The 23,270-nt window shown below is 40.3% G+C and overlaps 1 protein-coding gene across 1 annotated transcript in view; it reads right to left on the bottom strand.

Annotated features, from left to right (window-relative positions):
• The window catches only part of LOC115132298 (metabotropic glutamate receptor 4-like), a 206,698-nt gene that overhangs the window by 113,658 nt on the left and 69,770 nt on the right, over window positions 1–23,270 (bottom strand). Inside the window, exon 2 of the mRNA XM_065021085.1 lies at window positions 5,478–5,694. Within this exon, the coding sequence (XP_064877157.1) occupies window positions 5,478–5,694 (217 nt within the window). The remainder of the gene's footprint in view (window positions 1–5,477; window positions 5,695–23,270) is intronic.

The following is a 23,270-nucleotide window of genomic DNA, read 5'->3' as shown; positions in this document are numbered from 1 at the left end:
TTGCCTATAAACTTTGCCAAAATATTTCAAACTACTTTTGTATTACAACTTTAGGTATTTTTAATCAGATTGTAGACGGGCAATCTGTGTTCAATACAGGAAAGAAAACAAACCAGCGCTGCTTTTCACATCTTGCGCAACTCACAAAAGTGTCCCCAGTTCCTAGTTGGCCTACTTCTTCATTGCACAAAGGAATAACCTCAACAAAATTCCAAAGACTGGTGACATCCAAATTCTGCCCCCAGCCCCATTAACAAAAAACATGTATTTGATGGCTGCCAAGTATGAAGTACCAAAAACTACAACAGTTAGTTGAATTAGGCTAAATATATGATCATAAGCACCTGGTTGGGAGGGCTCTTGTATATGAATCTTAATATAGCCTATAGCCTTGAATTAAATACATGAGAGACATGGAATCTCCTCAACATTAGAGTAGACCACTTTTCTGACTCAAAATGACCAACACATTTATTTTCATAATGTGTGACACACAAGGAGGTACACTTGATATCAAATTCTTATACATGTGTAGTAACTTAATGATTATTACAATAGCAACATAGTTGTTACATAGGATGTTCCTTTGTAAATGCATAATAATGTAGTACTTACATAAGTGGAATAAGGAACAGTCACTAGTCCTCTTGTGTACAGTATTTACAAAAACTCTCAGCTTATTGCTATGCAACTAAAATGCAATAACCAAAGTATTATGTGACCTAACATGCTATTAAAATGTTGCTTCAAAAGTAATTACAGTTTTATTACACAGGCACAAGAACAGTTTAATGTTAAGTGTTACTGAAAATGCTAATAGTAACAAAATGTGGCTAGTAGGTGCAGAAAGTAAACAAAATATCCCAAAACTGTATTCTTGAATCAACTACAGCCAAGGTAGGTGGAAAATAGTTTGTATTCTGAGTAAACTATCCCTTTAAAGATGGTGTAGTGTTTGTTTGAAACAAGAACAGATGGACAAAGAGGTTTGAAGTTGTTTTTACTAAGCATCCAAGTTGCTTTTGCAATGTTTGCAAATAGCTTTGAATTACTCTGCAATATTTTCAGGTATTGAAAAATGAGTTGCAGCCTTTGACCTTTTCAGTGGCATGTTGAAAGAGTCAAACAGAAGTTGAGCGTCACAACTTATTTATTCTTATCTGTAAAACATATCATTGGTTTATTGATTTGACTTGATTATGTACACCTGGGACAATGGATATTCAGAATAATGGACATTTACTAAATGTTTAGGTAAAAATGTATTATGTAGATCCAATATGACTGTTAGATAGATTAGAATAGTATGGGAGATTGTGTTTGCTCTATTCATTCTCTTTCTATCTTCAACACACAGTTCCAGATAAAGCGTAACACTTGCCATTAGTTGAAGGCAGCCTATCCAATAGTTTCAGAAAAGTAGTCACTTCCTGAGATCTGTATTCAAATATTTTTTTACGTTGTTGCTTCCTCAGATCTGTATTCAAATAGTTTAAAAAGTAGTTATTTTCTTAAATCCCTATTCAAATCGTTTAAAAAAGTAGTCACAAATAAATGTAGTCAACTCCAAAGTAACTATTTGTTCCCCAGGAAAAAATGTACTTTCCACAAAGCATCGTAAACTATGGCAACACTTTATTTTAAGGGTCGTAATAAACCATTTCTAAGACATTTCTAAACCATTTCTAAGACATTTCTAAACCATTTCTAAGACATTTCTAAACCATTTCTAAGACATTTCTAAACCATTTGTAATGCATTTATAAACAGTTTGCTCACCATGTATTAATCATTACTCCCACATTTGTAAATGTTATTAGTTATTAGTTATCTAGTTCTTCACAAATGCATATATATTTCCTTAAATATCGTGTTGTGTGCTTATTCTTGTACCAAGTACTGCTGGATAAGCTTATTAAATCGGCTACCAGTGACCTGGAAAACTATGACAAGGATCGTCACGAGGAGTTTAAGAGGTACTTTTAATCTTTTTAATGAATTTATCTTATTAACACTTTGTTCTAGCTAGCTATTTGTGTAGGTAGCTATCAAGTAAATGCAATGATATAGTTTGACCAACGGCATGCCCATTTTTTGTGAGAAATTACACTGGTCAGTAAAAAATGCATAAAATATTTATAAAGGGCTCACTTTAGATTAGGGGCTGCAAATATACTTGACGAATGATTAGTAAATGGTTTATAAATGTGGAAGTAATGATTAATACATGGTGAACACACACTTTATAAATACCCATAAAATAAAGTGTTACCGGGCTGGATAAGGTTATATGTTACACTGTGAACTGTCAGATAAACCATTCTGTATTTGGTTGATGAAAATGTGACAGTAAAAGAATTCTCATACAGTATGATGCATATGATGGATGATTGTCATAATGTTGTTGGCTGTACTACCCAGTCGTTCGTTCTAAATGTTCCATTGCCATACTGGCTGGCAACATTCGTATCCCTTGCTTGCTAACTATCCAACTACGGTTAACTTACAGTCACGTCAAACAGTGCAGAAAAAATAACAACAGTAGCTGCATTTGTTTAAGACGTTTTCTACTGACATTTGTTTGGATACATCCATAGCAATGAGCTAATGAGTCACGATTTTGCCTGGTATGCCTCTCGTTAGGACACTGTTGCTCAGAGGATCTAGCCAACAACACAGCTAACACAATAACTTCAAACTGAAGCTGGAAAGACTGCAAACTAGCTGCACTTCGTTTAGTTTGACCTTTTTCCAATATACATTTCTTTGTATATATCCATAAAAATTATGCCAAACGCTGCCTGTCTCTCTCTCTCGTCCCAACTCCCAACCCCTACACGTTCATTACTAAGGGACAGTTGGAGATCGAATTTGAATATTGAAACAATGTTGCAAATGTTGGAGAGACAGACAGTTAAAGGTTTATTCAAATCTCCGCTGTTGAAAACTAAATGTTATTCTAAAAGAAATGTGAGATAATGTCTAGATGCTTATTGTAGTGGAGATCAAGTTTATAACTTCCCTGCCTGGGCTGATGTGACAGTGAATTGCACAGTCAGATGAAACAGAGTAAATAGGCATTTTAACGTCATAGATTTAGCTGGTGGTAACTTGTATAATAGACAACGGCTGGAATCCGCTTTTAACCAATCAGCATTCAGGATTAGACCCACCTGTTGTATAATACTATTATATTTAACACTTGTTGTTTGATCTGTGGATGGAATGCTCAAATGGAACAGGTCTTTTATGACTGTCGTTTCCTTTCATTTGAATTCTGCTGGGTCACAACATTTGAACTACCCTGAAAACTACAGACCTCTCTGCCTCTAATGCTTCCTAAGGAGACACAGGTAAAGTGGCATAATGCGATACCTGAGCGCCTACAAAGTAGATGCAGGCCGTTGAGTCAAATAATACTGCAGAGATAAAAGCACTCAAAAGGTAAATTGTAATTCCCAATGAGTTCCCCTGATTTGTTTGGTTCTGTTCCTTGAACAAAGCAATTATTCAAGGACAGTCTCTCACCATGACATCTGCTATACACATAAAGGGTCAAGTGCCATTCAATCTATGTTAGTGTTTGCATTGCATAGAGATGGAATCATTTAGCAGCAAACAATTGATTGCGCTTTCAAGCCAGTGGCTCTTAGGTAAATGAAAGTGCAACATTATGTACAAACATGGCATCTATGGTAGCCCTTTACATACGTACCCGTATGTATACAGGTTGAAAATGGCAGATTTGGAACGTAGTGGCTGTACATTAACTTGGAATACATGACATCAGAGCTCTGGCTCTGCATTTCACAGTGTTGTATTGGTTTTGACTGACAGCCGTTCTGAACTTGAACACCACACATGACAAGACGTTGCCCCCATCCCTCCTGGTAATTGGGCAACTTTTGCACATTTTTTGTTGTCTGAATAATAAGGGAAATGCTGTAAATGCTGTAAAAGATTACTCAATGTATTTTGAATGATGAGACATTGAGGATTATAATGAATACGGCTTTGATGTCATACAAGAAAGCCAAACAGCCATGAGTCCAAATGTGTACAATTCCAAATCATAAACTGATGTTATATACTGTGTCACTATGTTTAATGTACAGTTACAAGATGACACAGTGTCATGCCCTTGGTTGTTCTGAACAGAATGAGCCTGTGTTTGTTTTATTACATCTAAACTTCCTTTCTATGCTCACCAAAATTACAATCTGTTTCTCTGAATTGCCTTGTGGAAGTTTAACACTGTAAGATTCTATTTTATTTAACTAGCCATGTTGGAAATAGAACAACCTTTCAAATGATGCCCACCTGACTCAGATTTGGATTTAAAATGGCCGTTATTGTATTGCGTAAACAACAACTGTAACTGTGTGATTGGCCTAGTGCCGTCCGGCTTAGGGAGGGTTTGGCCTGTAGGGATATCCTTGTCTCATCGCACACTAGCGACTCCTGTGGCGGGCCGGACGCAGTGCACGCTAACCAGGTCGCCGGGTGCACTGTGTTTCCTCCGACAAATTGGTGCGGCTGGCTTCCGGGTTGGATGCGCGCTGTGTTAAGAAGCAGTGCGGCTTGGTTGGGTTGTGTTTCGGAGGATGCATGGCTTTCAACCTTCGTCTCTCCCGAGCCCGTACGGGAGTTGTAGCGATAAGACAAGATAGTAACTACTAACAATTGGATACCACGAAATTGGGGAGAAAAAGGGGGTAAAATAAAAAATAAAAAATAAAAGTGCATTGAAATTGCTTAGGGACAGTGCAGACTTTGGAGAGGTGTGTGGCCACTTGAAGACACCAGTTAGTCCTCTCACTCAAACCCGTGTAATTTTTTGGTCTTATGTTGCACCTACCCCACATTTTACAGGAATAGTCTTGTTATGTTACTGAATGTATCCAGAGTATTTTCAGAGTACAGTAAATGCGAAATGTACATAAAATCAACAGTGTAATGTTTAGATTCAGTCAGTCTTGTGTCAGATTTACTCACATTTGATCTAGAAATGTTCCCTTTATCTCCAGAACTGTTCCCTTTCAATTGCTACAATGATTATGCATTTAATATTTTATGTAAAAAACATTTCAATTTAGTCCTGTCCATATATGCCAATTCCCACGAGTGTAAAGGGTTAAGTGATTGGTTTCATTTTAATATGCCAAATTCAACCATGATAATTGTGTATCCATATAACTAAATGTAGCTTTTCATGTCCATAAACTGCAGGACTTTAGCATTGCCACTTAAAAGCATAGTCCCCCCATCAATACAAATCTACCTCATTTATCAGACAGGTTATCAGGTTAGCGACATAAAACATTGGTAAGTTTCCATACCTGACCAATTTGTGAAGCCATGTGATGCCATAATAGGTTTTTGATTGCAGGAGCCAATAATACATAATATTTCTCTAAATTAGACCCAGCATGTGGAACAGTGAAAAATAATGTTCAGGAGAGATGGAGATGACTCACCCTCTTCGCGGGACTTCTGTATGAAGGCATCCACACCGCTTTCTCCATAGTTACCCTCTGATGCTACTGTGGAGACATAATTCCAGCGCATGGCTTTAACTATGTCCACCATGGCCTGTGCCTGGTAGGTGTCCGGGGGCACGACTCGGGAGAAGAAGTCGTAGCGCGTGTTATCACTCAGCTCCGGAGCCGTGGAGGCATAGCTCACCTGGGGGATCTGAGGAGAGAGTGAACAAGAGAACATGGTGTGAGCACATACTGTACTTCCAGTTTATAGCACAGGAGGTTGGTGGCACCTTCATTTAGGAGGACAGACTCATGGCAATGGCTGGTGTGGAATGGTATCAAATACATCAAACACATGGGTTCCATGTGTTTGATGCCATTCCATTCGCTCCTTTCCAGACATTATTATGAGCTGTCCTTCCCTCAGCAGCCACTGGTTTATAGTATTGCGATATGCTAGGAGGAATGTTGGAAGTTAAAACATCTGAATTATTCACAATTATTCATTAATTGCCACTTGTTACAATTGTTATGAGATTTTGTTGTTATAAGATTTTATCAAGTCGGCTCTTGTTCAAGATTAGTACTGTAGGTCATTTCTAATTTACAGAGGTAATCAACACCTTTGTGAAAGACTTCGCTTTGTGAGTAGGCTGTCAGCTCTTTGTTTTCATATTCGTCCCCTAGCTTACAGAATATATGTTAATAGCTGAGTTGCAAAATGTAGAGGCTTGATTAGCTGTGTTAAAATCGGACTTATATAATGTCGAGGCTTGATTGGCTGTGTAAAAAGCTGACTTCTAGAATGTAGAGGCTTGATTGGCTGTGTTAAAATGTGATTTATATCATGTAAAGGCTTGATTGGCTGTGTTAAAAATCGGACATTATTTAAGGGGTAAGAGCTTGTAATAAAAGAGATCCGTTGTAATAAAACTAGTTTGTAAAGGGTCATTTCATATAAAGTAAATCTAGTACCTAAAGGGAAGGGTCTTTGGTGGGATGGTGGTAACATAATTGAGCACAGTGTATCACACATTTATGCTCTATCTGAGTTGTTTCATTAACCACCCCTCTCATTTCTCTGATGTTGATCAATACTATCAAACGATAGACGTACACCATGCTTGTAAGGTCAAATGATGAAGTATAGAGATACATTCTGGGTTTATCAAATTTATATGGGAATAGTGTCAAATAGCTGATGAAGAGGTAGGCTTTCCTGTTCATTCAGGTTACTGCTGAGTAAATGGACTGAGGTGATCATCTGGATTTTACTCCATATATGGAGGGTGTACCTCAGAGTAATGTCTACTGTATTATTCTTCTGGGATATTACACTGAAAGTTTGACACCTATAGACAGTTGATACAACTGTTTCAAAAATGAAGAAAATCTACCACAAACATTTAGTCTCGGTCTGCTCACTCTCACAACTATACCTATACCTACAGTACAACTAACCGGTGCCCCTGCACATTGACTCTGTACCGGTACCACCTGTATATAGCCTCACTACTGTTATTTTCACTGTCATTTTACTGTTTTTTTTTATTTGTATTTCTTTACTTATCTATTGTTTACCTAATAGCTATTTTTTACTTAAAAATTGCACTGTTGGTTAGGGGCTTGTAAGTAAGCATTTCACTGTGAGGTGCAGGTGACAAATAAACTTAGATTTGATTTGAACTATGTGCACAGACTTGGAGCAGCTATGGTGTCATATAGTACTCTACAAAAGTGATCACATCATTTCTCAAGAGTTAAGAAAACTCTGAGATTAAAGCTCAAAGTAGAGATGTAGGCAAAGTGGTATTCGAGTCAATCAAGTAGCACAAAAGCTATGTGATTCTCACAGACTAGAAGTGATTCATTTGTGGGTGAAAGGTGTTAAGAGACAAGGGCCTTTGTTCCAGGGCCTGTGATAACACATTTTAAAGAGCAAATTAAAGCAATAAACACCCTCTCTAGTAGAAAACTACCTATGTGGAATATTAGAAACATTTCTTCTAGTGTCAAAATCGACTACAAAGTGTAAATAGGATAATTCTGGTCATAAAGTCAGTCTTGTCCAAAACTGAGATTAGCAAGATAATTAGGAAAAAATGGTATGTCACAGAATTAAGTGTACTGTAACAGTTTTCATTGGGTTGGGTTTATTTCAACCCTGCCCACAGTAGGCAGGACCCAAGTAATCATCAATTTCAGCGCAGCTGCACAAGACCCGATCTTAATGCTCATGGTCAATTTGGTTTGACAGTCGATATACCTATGGGGCTAGTTAAAGACCATAAGTAAATAATACCATTTATATAGGACAATATTTCAAATACACTACAAAACCTAAATCCAACCATAAATTGTATAAAATAATTTCCAAATATTGAAAGCATTTAATGAGACAACGAAAACGTTGTTCCATCTACATTAGTGCCGGGACGATACCAGTAATGCGATACTCGTTAGTATCGTGGCAAGGAAACAAAACACGAAGCGGAATTAAGGAAAACAGCTCCAATGTTGTAAACAAACATCTTTATGTTGTCACCCAGAGTCACATGTACTTATTTTCCAAGCTATATAAGCGACCAAATAGTTTGTTCTGCTTCGTGATTACATTTTTGCCATGGAAAAAATATTGTGATACTAGTATTGTCCCTGTCCTAATTCACATTATTGTAATTTATTGACCGTCGCTAACTAGCCCCACAGATAGACTATCCAAAGTCAAACCAATTTTTCCACGGTTGCACACCAGCCGGCTGAAGCTAATTGGTGAAAGAATATGGCTACCCTGCTAGCTATTCTAAGTGACTTGAAGACATAACACCTGGTTAGACTGTTTCAAGTTATCTACAAGGGTGAGTTACTGTAACTGTGGACGGTTTTGGCAGAGGGAAAGTGCAAACACTTACCATTTGAACAAACACAATAGACACCCGCATAAAAGCATGCCTCCAAGACCCAAATCTGGATCTCAGTTGAACATCCTAATAAGGAGAATTCAAACCAAAGCTAAATCAGGAAGTGCAGTCCTCCTTTACAGTAACTTGACAAGGCAGTCTTGTGTTTTCCCGGCGTTCACAAGGGAAACATATAGACTTTTTATTAGTGGAGAGAAGACAAATATGGTGTTAATGTACAATGCATTCAGAAAGTATTCAGACCCTTTGACTTTTTCCACATTTTGTTATACTACAACCTTATTCTAAAATTGATTAAATTGTTGTTTTTTTCTCATCAATCTACACACAATACCCCATAATTACTAAGCAAAAACAGGTTTGCAGAAATGTTTGCCTTTTTTTATATGAAATATCAAATCTACATAAAGTATTCAGATGCTTTACTCAGTACTTTGTTGAAGCACTTTTGGCTTAGAGTCTTCTTGGGTATGATGCTACATGCTTGCCACAGCTGTATTTGGGGGATTTCTCCAATTCCTCTCTGCAGATCCTCTCAAGCTCTGTCAAGTTGGATGGGTGAGCGTAGCTGCACAGCTATTTTCAGGTCTCTCCAGAGATGATTGATCGGGTTCAAGTCGGGCTCTGGCTGGGCCACTCAAGGACATTCAGAGACTTGTCCCGAAGTCACTCCTGCATTTTCTTGGCTGTGTGCTTAGGTTTGTTGTCTGTTGGAAGGTGAACCTTCACCCCAGTCTGAGGTCCTGAGCGCTCAGCCTCCAGTATTTATGCTGTAATAGTTTATGTGTCGGGGGGCTAGGAACAGTCTGTTATATCTGGAGTATTTCTCCTGTCTTATCCGGTGTCCTGTGTGAATTTAAGTATGCTCCATCTAACTCTCTCTCGTCTCTTTCTCTTGGAGGACCTGAACCCTAGGACCAGGACCATGCCTCGGGACTACTTGGCCTGATGACTCCTTGCTGTCCCCAGTCCACCTGGTCGTGCTGCTGCTCCAGTTTCAACTGTTCTGTCTGCGGCTATGGGACCCTGACCTATTCACCGGACATGCTACCTTGTACCTGACCTGCTGTTTTCGACTCTCTCTCTCTCTACCGCACCTTATGTCTCTAACTCTGACTGATCAGCTATGAAAAGCCACATCAAATCAAATCAAATCAAATCTATTTATATAGCCCTTCGTACATCAGCTGATATCTCAAAGTGCTGTACAGAAACCCAGCCTAAAACCGCAAACAGCAAGCAATGCAGGTGTAGAAGCACGGTGGCTAGGAAAAACTGACATTTACTCCTGAGGTGCTGACCTGTTGCACCCTCTACAACCACTGTGATTATTATTATTAGACCCTGCTGGTCATCTATGAAAGTTTGAACATCTTGGCCATGTACTGTTATAATCTCCACCTGGCACAGCCAGAAGAGGACTGGCCACCCCTCAGAGCATGGTTCCTCTCTTGGTTTCTTTCTAGGTTCGTGCCTGTCTAGGGAGTTTTTCCTAGCCACCGTGCTTCTACATCTGCATTGCTTGCTGTTTGGGGTTTTAGGCTGGGTTTCTGTATAGCACTTTGTGGCATCGGCTGATGTAAAAAGGACTTTATAAATACATTTGATTGATTGAGTGATTGAAATTTGATTTAAATTTTGTAGGCTAGGCTACCTATTTAATTATTTAATTCATGGATTAAGCATCAGCCCTCATTCTGATCTTGTTCCCAATGATCAATGCTTTAGTTTATTATGTTGCTGTCAACCGGTTCTGAATTTGCGATGCACCTGACTGTCCATGTTTTTCTGTGCAAAAAGCCTTTGGATTTGAACATTTGAACAGTTTTGGTGTGTGTACTAGGCTATTTGATTTAATTTATACACATTACATGACCAAAGCATGTAGACACCTGCTGGTCGGACATCTCATTCCAAAATCATGGGCATTAATATGGAGTTGGTCCCTCTGTGCTGATATACTGCAACACCCTCCAATCTTCTGGGAAGGCTTTCCACTAGATGTAGGAACCTTGCTGCAAGGACTTGCTTCCATTCAGCCACAAGACCATTAGAGAGGTCGGGCACTGATGTTGGGCGATTAGGCCTGGCTCGCAGTCAGCGTTCCAATTCATCTCAAAGGAGTTTGATAGGGTTGCGCTTAGGGCTATGTGCAGCCGAGTCAAGTTCTGCCACACCGATCTCGACAAACCTTTTTTGTATGGACCTCGCTTTGTGCACTGTCACGCTGAAACAGGAAAGGACCTTCCCCAAACTGTTGCCACAAAGTTAGAAGCACAGAATTGTCTAGAATGTCATTGTATGCTGTAGCGTTAAGATTTCCCTTCACTGGAGAGGCCTAAGAGGCCAAGCTTGGACCATGACAATCAGCCCCAGACCATTATTCCTCCACCACCATTACAGTTGGTACTATGCATTGGGGCAGGTAGCGTTCTCCTGGCATCTGCCAAACCCAGATTCATCCGTCGGACTGCCAGATGGTGAACCGTGATTCATTACTCCAGAGAACGTGTTTCCACTGTTCCTGAGTCTAATAGCGGCACACCTTACACCACTGGTCTACCCAAGAAAGACATTTATCAACTGCAAAACATACATAATTCTGCAGCATGGGTACTCTTGGTCTCTGCACTAGTTTTAAATCAATTCACGATTGTGCACCCCAATACATGTCAGACATACTGTTAAGTTATGTACCCAGTTGGGTCCCTCAGGTCCTCTAGCACTGGCCTTTTAACTATCCCAAAGCCTATGACCAAGAGTCATGGAGAAGCAGCCTTTATTTACTATGGCCCCAGCCTCTGGAATAGCCTGCCAGAGAACCTGAGAGGTGTGTATATAGTGATCCTGGACAACACCCTGTCGTTCTCAACTAACATCAAGGCGGTGGCCCGTTCCTGTAGGTTCATGCTCTACAACATCCGCAGAGTACGACCCTGCCTCACACAGGAAGCGGCGCAGGTCCTAATCCAGGCACTTGTCATCTCCCGTCTGGATTACTGCAACTCGCTGTTGGCTGGGCTCCCTGCCTGTGCCATTAAACCCCTACAACTCATCCAGAACGCCGCAGCCCGTCTGGTGTTCAACCTTCCCAAGTTCTCTCACGTCACCCCGCTCCTCCGCTCTCTCCACTGGCTTCCAGTTGAAGCTCGCATCCGCTACAAGACCATGGTGCTTGCCTACGGAGCTGTGAGGGGAACGGCACCTCAGTACCTCCAGGCTCTGATCAGGCCCTACACCCAAACAAGGGCACTGCGTTCATCCACCTCTGGCCTGCTCGCCTCCCTACCACTGAGGAAGTACAGTTCCCGCTCAGCCCAGTCAAAACTGTTCGCTGCTCTGGCCCCCCAATGGTGGAACAAACTCCCTCACGACGCCAGGACAGCGGAGTCAATCACCACCTTCCGGAGACACCTGAAACCCCACCTCTTTAAGGAATACCTAGGATAGGATAAAGTAATCCTTCTCACCCCCCTTAAAATATTTAGATGCACTATTGTAAAGTGGCTGCTCCACTGGATGTCATAAGGTGAATGCACCAATTTGTAAGTCGCTCTGGATAAGAGCGTCTGCTAAATGACTTAAATGTAAATGTAAATGTGTATGTTAGAGCACTTTGGTTTCACTAATAGATGTGTTGAAATGGAACCAAATTATCTGTTTCTGTCTTCAGTCCTTTTTAAATAGCATAGATGGGCTATATGAGCTAAGGTTGAATGTGATTGTAAGGTGTGCGTAACTGGTGGCAGGGAAGTCAGACGCAGGAGAGTAGAACTGGGTAATAACCGGAGCAGTTTAATTATCAAAACCAACGGCATCCAGAAATACAAAATATGGGTACAAAACGCGTCACGCACCAGTCAAAATGCGCACAAGCACTTACAACAAACAATTTCACACACAGACATGGGGGGAACAGAGGGTTAAATACATGACAAGTAATGAGGGAAATGTAATCCAGGTCTGTGGGAAAACAAGACAAAACAAATGGAAAATGAAAGGTGGATCGGCGATGGCTGGAAGACCGGTGACGTCGAACGCCGAATGCCGCCCGAACAAGGAGAGGAACCGACTTTGGTAGAAGTCGTGACAGTGATAGTCTGCCTATAACCAGCCTGAGTAGGCCTATATCTCCATTTGTATTCTACTCAGAGTTAAAAGAAGTTAATCAAATTGGAAATTAGCTATTATCCGTCTGGTTAATGTCTGTTGAATTTGGAAAAATCCACCCGCACTCGGCCCCATCCCACCTACTCAGCCAATCAGGATCCGCTACTGCCTTGCGGCCGTGGCATACAGTATACTTTTTACTAAACGATACGTGCTAAAAAGTATGTGACAATGAGTACATAGTATGCAGTTTAAGTACAGTGGGGCAAAAAAGTATTTAGTCAGCCACCAATTGTGCAAGTTCTCCCACTTAAAAAGATGAGAGAGGCCTGTAATTTTCATCATAGGTACACTTCAACTATGACAGACAAAATGAGGGAAAAAATCAAGAAAATCACATATTAGGATTTTTTATTAATTTATTTGCAAATTATGGTGGAAAATAAGTATTTGGTCACCTACAAACAAGCAAGATGTCTGGCTCTCACAGACCTGTAACTTCTTCTTTAAGAGGCTCCTCTGTCCTCCACTTGTTACCTGTATTAATGGCACCTGTTTGAACTTGTTATCAGTATAAAAGACACCTGTCCACAACCTCAAACAGTCACACTCCAAACTCCACTATGGCCAAGACCAAAGAGCTGTTTTTCTGCAAAGGGACCAGGACGACTGATCTGTGTAAAGGAAAGAAAGAATGGGGCCATGTATTGTAAGTTTTGAGTGGAAACCTCCTTCCATCAGCAAGGGCATTGAAGAGGAAACGTGGCTGGGTCTTTCAGCGTGACAATGATCCCAAACACACCACCCGGGCAATGAAGGAGTGGCTTCGTAAGAAGCATTTCAAGGTCCTGGAGTGGCCTAGCCCGTCTCCAGATCTCAACCCCATAGAAAATCTTTGGAGGGAGTTGAAAGTCCGTGTTGCCCAGCAACAGCCCCAAAACATCACTGCTCTAGAGGAGATCTGCATGGAGGAATGGGCCAAAATACCAGCAACAGTGTGTGAAAACCTTGTGAAGACTTACAGAAAACATTTGACCTCTGTCATTGCCAACAAAGGGGATATAACAAAGTATTGAGATAAACTTTTGTTATTGACCAAATACTTATTTTCCACCATAATTTGCAAATAAATTCATTAAAATTCCTACAATGTGAATTTCTGGAAAAAAAAGTTCATTTTGTTTGTCATAGTTGAAGTGTACCTATGATGAAAATTATAGGCCTCTCTCATATTTTTAAGTGGGAGAACTTGCACAATTGGTGGCTGACTAAATACTTTTCTGCCCCACTGTATGTAGTAACCTAGTATATGTATTCGGACAATGCCAGTATCACTAATATCCACTGATATTCGTGTAAATCTGCTCATATTCTAAAAAATCCTAAACAGAAGTCCCGTCTTTGTACACTGAAGCTACAGTACCACTATGTGTCTGTTCACACTGAACTGCAATAGCCACTGTCCATCCTGAATCATTTATTTGAAACAAGGCGAGTCGTGGTTACCTGAGGAGAGAAATATGTGTGAGCTATGACTCATGCTGCTGAGTTCAGCTCTGCGTACTATGTTCCGGAATGAACTGATGCATTTCGCCAGTCTGTAGATCAGTGGCTAAACCTCTGCAATACAGGAGTAGAGTTAACCTGAAACTACAGTACAGTATTCCTCTGTGGTCTAGTCTGACTGCTGTAGCGCTATTCTCCTTCCCTTCTCTCCTCTCCTCTCCCTGTCTCACTGTAGTTGGCTTTGATGTGTTCAGCTGCAGCTCCCATTGATCCTGCCACTAGTGTGTTCACAAGCTGTGCCCAGTGCCTGCAGCCCCTAACACCCACGTCAGCCTTCCTCCCGCTCCCCTATTCCTCCATCCACACGGATGTAGCGGTTCAATTATGCAAATGAACAACACCACCGCAGTAGAGCATCATTTCAAGTGACACCTGGAAAGTAAGTCACTATTGAAGTATGGTTTTGTCCCTTAAGAGACATCATCTTAATCCTTGGAATGTTAGAGCAAAGATGTGTCACGACTCGTCTTGTGTGAGCAGAATACCATGTAGGTGGATGTGCTTGATGTGTAATGACTGATGATAGAACATGAGATGAGTCTGATAGGAATGGTCCTTGGTCCTGTCACCTCAACTCCTTGCTCTACAATGACAACAGGCCAAGCCGTCCTTCCAGCCTGAAAAGGCCACTGTGTGTCTCTCTGGGCACTCTGTGTCTCATAATTTTAGAGCTCATGGGGACACTCAAACGTCAGTCGTGTCTGTGGTCTATTGCACATGTCCAGAGGGCTCCCTAGGAGTGCTCCCTAGGAACCGACAGAAGTCACCAGACTTAAACAGCTGGTTGTGAGGGGGCAGAGAATGACAGACGAAGTATCCTACAGGACACAGATTCAAGGAACACTGTCCTCACACCTCACCTCCTAATCTTTGCTCCACTTTTGTCTCTTTTGAGGTTAAGTGAAACTGTTTCCTGTCTCCTTTGAAAGGAAAATAAGTGTTCTGGCTTTGAAGAAATGGAGAAACTTCAATCTGTGTTCTGCTCTGCCTCCTAACTGAACATCATTAAAGGGGCTGCTAAACTGTATTTGGAAGCTGCTAACAATGTCTTATTTTAGAGCTCTTGAATATTCACTATTTCACTTTCATTTAACTCATCAAAGACTTCCACCTACATCCAACAGAGTTCTCTCTCAAGGATGTGATTGCATTGTACTGCACAATTCTTTTTACTATCCTAGTGTGTTTTCACCTGTGCTTTTGTGTTACTTTGAAAGGAAATATATATATAATAGTACATGAGAAAAGACAATGGACTGTTCCTGTCACACGTTGTGGGGTTGCGGTGCCACCCACGAGGATCAGTCAGGCTTTCCTCCCAGGGGAGCTTGTCTAAACACAGAACACACATAAATCAGGATAGCTGCTGACATCACGCATCAATGTAGACTACCTGCAAGCCTCGCTTCCATTGTTCCTCTACAAAATAACAGTTCTTACCTCTTCAAGCTTTAAGAAAATGTCTCAAAACTTCGCTAGAGTAAAGATGTATGGGACTATCCAAATGAAGTATTACCAAGACTATGAAACATAGCATTTAAGTTTTGGGGTGCTTCATAAATCCAGTAATAGCAAATGGACGCCCTTTAAGAGTTGGGAGTTGATTACAGGGTAGCACAATGACATTAAGCAAAATGCTGTTAATTGCTAAATGTTGAAGAGGGAAGAGGGATATATATACATGTTTTTGTTTATTTTTCAAGCAATGTCTGGTGGTGTTACCAGGACAAAATATATCAGCCAAATAAAATGACTGTAGATATTCAGGGACTATGTGTAATGTTTCATTTCTCACCTGTAACAATCACTACATTTCAGCATCAAGGCAAGAAGCAGGATAGGCTGAGCTTATCATGTTTTTCATTTGTCAGATTTCTCCCTCTCTCTCCCTCTCTGGAGTACAGTGATAGTACTGAAGCCTGATGTTCTCATTGAACACAGACACTTCCACACTTTGACAGAAGGAATTAAACTCCCCAGCCAAGCTCCTCTCTGACCCATGAGAGAACATGAGTTAAGACAAACTAGAGAAACCTTTGCTTGGATAGAATATTGTACCATGCACACATACAGCCCAGAGAACACCTTTTCCATCTTAAACCATAGGCACTGCCAGGTGTATCAATGTGGCTTGGAATTGTATCAAGATCAAAGAGAGATACCTAAAAGCAGATTCCTATATATAGAGAGTTGGGTCAATGCGGTTTCTGTCTGAACCTACCGAGAGCGTTACTTTGTCTTCCATAGCCGTTGCTAAGTGAAAATTGACACTTCCTTATTGTACTGTTAATTTCTTCTAATTTTCACAACCTATGAAGTGAAAGCAGATATGCAATTTGTTGACACCACAACACAGTACAGACTTGGACACACATTATCCCAAATGCAAAAGAAACACTGTTTTGCTTGTTTACAGTGGGTCATTTCATAGGGAATTGTCAGAGGCCCTCTCATACTGTTACATCACCAGAATGTCAAGAATAAAGGCGTGTTGTAAAATACAACGGATAGGTGCATAAAAATACCCTGTTGTTTTACAGGGTCAGCCATAGTAGGACTCATGGGGTAATGTCAGCTAGGGGATTTGAACCCGCAACCTTTTGGTTACTGGCTGAACACTCTAACCGATAGGCTACCTGTTGCTAACATGGAAGTTGTTCTAAGACCTGGCCAAACTCCTCATCCACTTTCTCTAAATCAGCAAAGCTTTTTGCCCTCAATAGCCAGGTGTCCACTGACATAAACCTGATCTCCTTTGCTGAAAACAGACATTTCCCACAGATTTGTTATAAACATGATCAGAAAATTGAGGGAAAGGCAATGGTGTCTAGTATCCTCCCCAATTTAGGAATGACCCCCTTACCCCTCACCACTCCCTCAGCCCTCCACATCCATTTGATTTCTAATGGGCTTGTGGGAGACATGGTTAATTACAGCGATGGAGTCTCAAGCAGATTTTTTTATGCAGTTTTAATGTTCAAATCCCTTGCTTTTGAGTTCATTTGGAACAACATCAATGCAGAAGTAATGATGTTTATTAGAAGCCTACAGAAATAATATACATCTGAACTGTGTGGCTGGCAATGTAACATCTGAAGCATTATGGCTGGCACTGAAACTATTTTGCTTGATGAATATTTCAGTCAAGTCTGTTTGTCTGACTGTGCATTTGCCAGCCAGGCAGTGAAACAAATAGTACAGGTTTATGACTTGAAGTGATTCATGTCTATTTGATATGGATGTCTGAGATTGGTGAAGTTAGCTACCAGTCTGCCAGGTGGCTGTCTATCCAATGAATTGTGCTTTACTGCTGTTCCAGATCGTGCTTTCTGACTGTCACTATATATCCTTAATATGTACTAAAACGACCGTCCGGGCCTAATACCCGGGGTAGGCTATGTCTGTGGCTCTCTTTGCGTGGTAGAGCAGCACAGAGGGATTTAGTCAGATGCCCCCACAAATACTGTACCATGACAACACACACAAGGACAGTTTCACTTTATCCCTCAGGCTCCCAGTCTCCCAGTAGGGGTCTGCAGTCGAACATGGGCTAGATTGTTAGTGGTACGCGGGGGGCTTCACACATGTCTGTCAGGTTCAGTTATTGGCAAACCCTGTCACGGCAAGTCCATCTGCTCTCAGTTGGCTCTCAGAGGGTCCCTGCAGAGCTGAACACCACATGCTGCAGCCTCCTCATTCGCCTCAGTCCCCAGGCTCAGGTTACAAACGATGGAAACTTCAGACACCTTCAGACACAGAGCAGACTCCTCCAATAAATTAAGAAGCCTCCAAGGAGAGGTACTGTAGCTACTGGGTGGGATTCAAGGTCTCCCATTGCCTGACAGAGTGAGGGATTCTGTTGAGAGGAAGGAGAAGAGGGTTGTTCTACAGTGGCCCTGAAGTGTCAACTATTGTTTAAAAAGCATTAGCCTTCAAATAATGGTATAGATGGCTTCTATGGTTGATGACGTGTCCCACCTTGCTTCCTAACTGCATCATGAACATCAATTCATCTTCAAAAAATATATATGGTATGTGGCAGAATGAGACAAATTCTGCCAAATTTAGAACTGACTCAACAGCCCCACAGTCCTCTACACAGGAACATGAACAAAATATATTTCTCTCTCCTGTCATTTTTGCAATCCTCCAAGCAGCAATAGCTTTGTCATAAAATCCCTTGTTTGCTCTGTCTCAGGGTATGAGAGATTCCGTAACACAAACTCCTCCAGCAGCAGGCAGGTGACTAGAGACCCTATGCTCCAGTCTGTGCTACCGGTGTTGTCCATCCTGGTTATAATACTGAATCACAGAAGATTTCTACTATTGTAAAGTGGCAGATCCACTGGATGTCATAAGGTGAACGCACCAATTTGTAAGTCACTCTGGATAAGAGCGTCTGCTAAATGACTTAAATGTAATGTAAATGTACTTCTACCAGTAGACTCTTTGGCTTGACCCTATACTGAATGTATGCCGCAGACCCATTCTCCCATTTGGGACAATAAAGTAACTGCTATTACTACTGTCTAATCCTGTGAACTACTGGAACCAATGCACTAAATACTATGAAAACCACATTATGATATTTCCATTGTGTTTAACTATGATGGATATTGTGAAGCTTCGGCGAGAAAGATGGGGCCTGGGGACCCAAATGGGACAAGTCCCTCTCATAGGATAATTTGCAGCTCTTGGCTTGGAGTCCATAATTAATAGATGTTCTGCCTAGAAAGCTGAGGACTCGAGAACAGGTTTTGCACTGCATAATATCAAAAGGGACACCTTTTTATCACCACCGTTTCAACTTGTGAAAATATCAAACGCCCGAGTATAGGGCGTTTATTGTATACCTACTGTATCTCTGGCAGTTATTGTGTACTGTACTTTTCTCTAAAGCCCATTGTTAACTGGGTGATGAAAACTGAGAGGTGAAAGTTATGAGCTATTCTTTTTTAAATTTCAGTTTCGGAAATGAATATCTCTGACAATTAACTTCGAAATTTGTTGCTAGCCTCCTAAATATAACATATACCCTCTCACGTGGTATTTCAGGCGATATACAGTAATTACCACATATACAATGACATAATGGTTATATATTAGAGTATTACATCAAATGATTTGTGAGGCACTGTCAGCTCAGGTGCTATTTGATGTTAGTCATCACACCACACTAGGCTACCTCTAATGTGTCTGTGTGAGTAGCTCTTATCCCATCTTAAGAGCCATTGAAATGTCAGTTATTCACCACTGTGCATTGCACCATTTAGGATCACCTGCGTAAATACTGTATATCCCCATGCTATTCACTGAGTAAATGAGAACACTCACATTACAGAAAGCATCACTAAGCAAGTCATGCCTGAATAAGCTAATCTTCCAGCTCACTCCAGAATGACATAGCTTTTACAACAGGTTTGAAAGAGAGTCAGTCTATTTCCGCTCCGTAGTGTCATAGCCCACAGCATAAGACAACTGGGTAAACTGAGCCAAGTGGAATAATTGCTATGACCAACAGTGACGATGTAGGAGACTGATGCCAACATTTTTTTAATTGTGTCTGAACAAATCAGCGCTTCCTGTTCAGTGGATGACACCCCTGCTGCTCAGCTTCAGGTCTGTGACAAGTGTTTTCACAGGATATGGGAGATGACAGATGTTGTAGCATAATGGTGAAGGGTCTTACTAATCAATACTATGCTAACTTCTCCTATATTTAATGAAAAAAAGTATTAGGCCATGAATATGCATACTGTAGCTTTGTGAGGTCATAAAGGGACGACCCACATTAAAAAATACTATAGTATAAATACTATAGTATTCACTGTAGTGTTTTTGTTGACTTTACTGTAGTATTCACTGTAGTATGCTGTAGTATTAAGTGTTTTTGTATGGATAATACTGTTTACTATAGTATACTACAACATTCTATAGTAAGTACTACACATGATCAAGAGATACTACATATAATATTCTACAGTACACTACAGTTGACTATATAATTATATGGTAAGTACTGTAGTATTATATAGTAAATGTAGTATTTTTTCATGTGGGTATGGGCATGATGTATTGTTACAGATACTGAGCAGATGATATAGGGTCTTCATCTTACACCTGCTCAGGTAGTAAACTGTTATATGCAGTAGTCTTACTTAAGTCTTAGCTATGTGATTGTTGAGTGTTCACTAACCAGCAGGTTGATTTAGAGGAGTGCCGCCATTACCAGAGAATGATGGAATCCTTTTGGCACCATGGTACAGTGTTTCCTCCTTTAAAAGTTGCGTCATACATTCTCACTTAATTGTCAGCCATTTTTTCTGTTACTGCAAGTTATTGCTAGTTTGACCACCAGAGGGAATCTATGAGAAGCATTTGATAGTTTTCCGTATTGGCATTAGCAGAGAATTTAAAACCTTTTTGTAATAACATGGTATAGGGGATTGATTTTAAGAAGATTGGCTTAATTAATTTGATTAATATTATGGTGTTTCTATTCAGAGAAAAATTAACAACGAAACCCTCAGGGTTTCCGTTAGTATGGAATGCAAAATATGGCATTGTACAACTTGATGGTCGGGAGTAGGCTACAGGATTGGAGGATTCTAAATTGTTTGCCTTCATTAGACAACTTTGTTTCAATATTTCTGTAAATCAGTGATATATATTCCCATAGTAATTCGTTATGGATCCATGACTAAATCAACATATGTATTTTGAAAGAGTATTGTTTGTCATTATTTTATTCACGAAATATGTTTATTTGTTTATAAGGCTACTGTGTAGTCTACAATACATACTTTAGTAAACATGGGAAAGTACGTTATTCCTTACATAAGGGAGAGCAGGCCATGTCTGTACTAGAGGTTGACCGATCATGATTTTTCAACGCCGATACCGATTATTGGAGGACCAAAAAAAAATCGATAATCGTCCGATTAAAAAATATATATATTTGTAATAATGATAATTACAACAATATCTGAATGAACACTTATTTTAACTTAATATAATACATCAATCAAATCAACTTAGCCTCAAATAAAATGAAACATGTTCAATATGGTTTAAATAATGCAAAAACAAAGTGTTGGAGAAGAAAGTAAAAGTGCAATATGTGCCATGTAAAAAAGCTAACGTTTAAGTCTTCAATATTCCCAGGTAAGACGTTTTAGTTTGTAATTATTATAGGAATTATAGGACAATTTCTCTCTATACGATTTGTATTTCATATACCTTTGACTATTGAATGTTTTTATAGGCACTTTAGTATTGCCAGTGTAACAGTATAGCTTCCGTCCCTCTCCTCGCCCCTACCTGGGCTCGAACCAGGAACACATCGACAACAGCCACCCTCGAAGCAGCGTTACCCATCCACAAAAGCCGCTGCCCCTGCCAGAGCAAGGGTAAACAACCATTCCAAGCTTCAGAGCGAGTGACGTTTGAAACGCTATTAGCGCGCACCCCGCTAACTAGCTAGCCATTTCACATCGGTTACACCAGCCTAATCTCGGGAGTTAATAGGCTTGAAGTCATAAATAGCTCAATGCTTGAAGCACAGCGATGAGCTGCTGGCAAAACGCACGAAAGTGCTGTTTGAATTAATGCTTACGAGCCTGCTGGTGCCTACTATCGCTCAGTCAGACTGCTCTATCAAATCATAGACTTAATTATAACACAATAACACACAGAAATACGAGCCTTAGGTCATTAACTTCTTATGGCTGCAGGGGCAATATTGAGTAGCTTGGATGAAAAGGTGCCCATTGTAAACAGCCAGCTCCTCAGTCTCAGTTGCTAATATATGCATATTATTATTAGTATTGGATAGAAAACACTCAGTTTCCAAAACTGTCAAAACATTGTCTGTGAGTATAACAGAACTGATATTGCAGACGAAACCCTGAGGAAAATCAAAACAGGGAGTGGCTTCTATTTTGAAAACTCCATGTTCCATAGCCATCCTTTGCTCCACAAAAGCCGCTGCCCCTGCAGAGCAAGCAACAATCACATAGCTAAGACTTAAGTAAGACTACTGCATTCAACAGTTTACTACCTGAGCAGGTCTAAGATGAAGACCCTATATCATCTGCTCAGTATCTGTAACAATACATCATGCCCATACCCACATGAAAAAATACTACATTTACTATATAATACTACAGTACTTTAAAGGGATATCAACCAGATTCCTTTTCCTAGCGCTTCCTCAAGGCGTCAACAGTCTTCAGACATAGTTTCAGGCTTTTATTTTGAAAAATGAGCCAGAACGATAACATCGCGTCAAGTGGTCGCATGAGTTTTGCTCGCGCAACTGAGTTCGGACAGCCATTGCTTTTCCCTCTCCTACTGAACAACACATTTGCGGTTGATATATTATCGATTACATATTTTAAAAACAACCTGAGGATTGATTATAAAAAACATTTGACATGTTTCTGTGGACATTATGGAAACTATTTGGAATTTGTCTGTGTTGTCGTGATCGCTCTTTCCTGTGGATTTCTGAACATAACGCACTAAACAAATGGAGGTATTTTGGATATAAAAATAATCTTTATGGAACAAAAGGAACATTTATTGTGTAACTGGGAGTCTCGTGAGTGAAAAAATACGAAGATCATCGAAGGTAAACGATTGAATTTGATTGCTTTTCTGATTTTCGTGACCAAGCTACCTGATGCTAAGTGTACTTAATGTTTTGTTGTGCGATCGATAAACTTACACAAACGCTTGGATTGCTTTGATGACAATTATCCCGTTAACGGGATTGCAGCCATAACAAGTTAACTGACTTGCCTAGATAAATAAAGGATAAATAAAGGTGTAAAAAAAAAGATTGTCCATTCCTATTAATCGGTCGACCTCTAGTCTGTACTACAGAATGCGGGCATGCGGGAAACTGGTATTATTTCATAGTTGTGATGTCTTCACTATTATTCTTCAATGTATAAAATAGTAAAAATAAAGAAAAATCCGGGAATGTGTAGGTGTGTCCAAACTTTTGACTGGTACTTCCTTAATTAATTTGATTAATATTATGTTTTTTTCTATTCCAAGAAAAAACCCTCTGGGTTTCCATTAGGATGGAATGGAAAATATGGCGCTGTACAACATGATGGTCGGCAGTACAATACTGGGCTATTTAGCTAAAGAGTCCCCGCAGGGCACGAGGAAGGAGTAGGCT

Source organism: Oncorhynchus nerka, linkage group LG7 (assembly GCF_034236695.1).
Source record: "Oncorhynchus nerka isolate Pitt River linkage group LG7, Oner_Uvic_2.0, whole genome shotgun sequence".
NCBI classification, from domain to species: Eukaryota; Metazoa; Chordata; class Actinopteri; order Salmoniformes; family Salmonidae; genus Oncorhynchus; species Oncorhynchus nerka.
The sequence above is the reverse complement of the archived record's forward strand: the minus strand, read 5'-3'. Positions and strand labels throughout refer to the sequence as shown.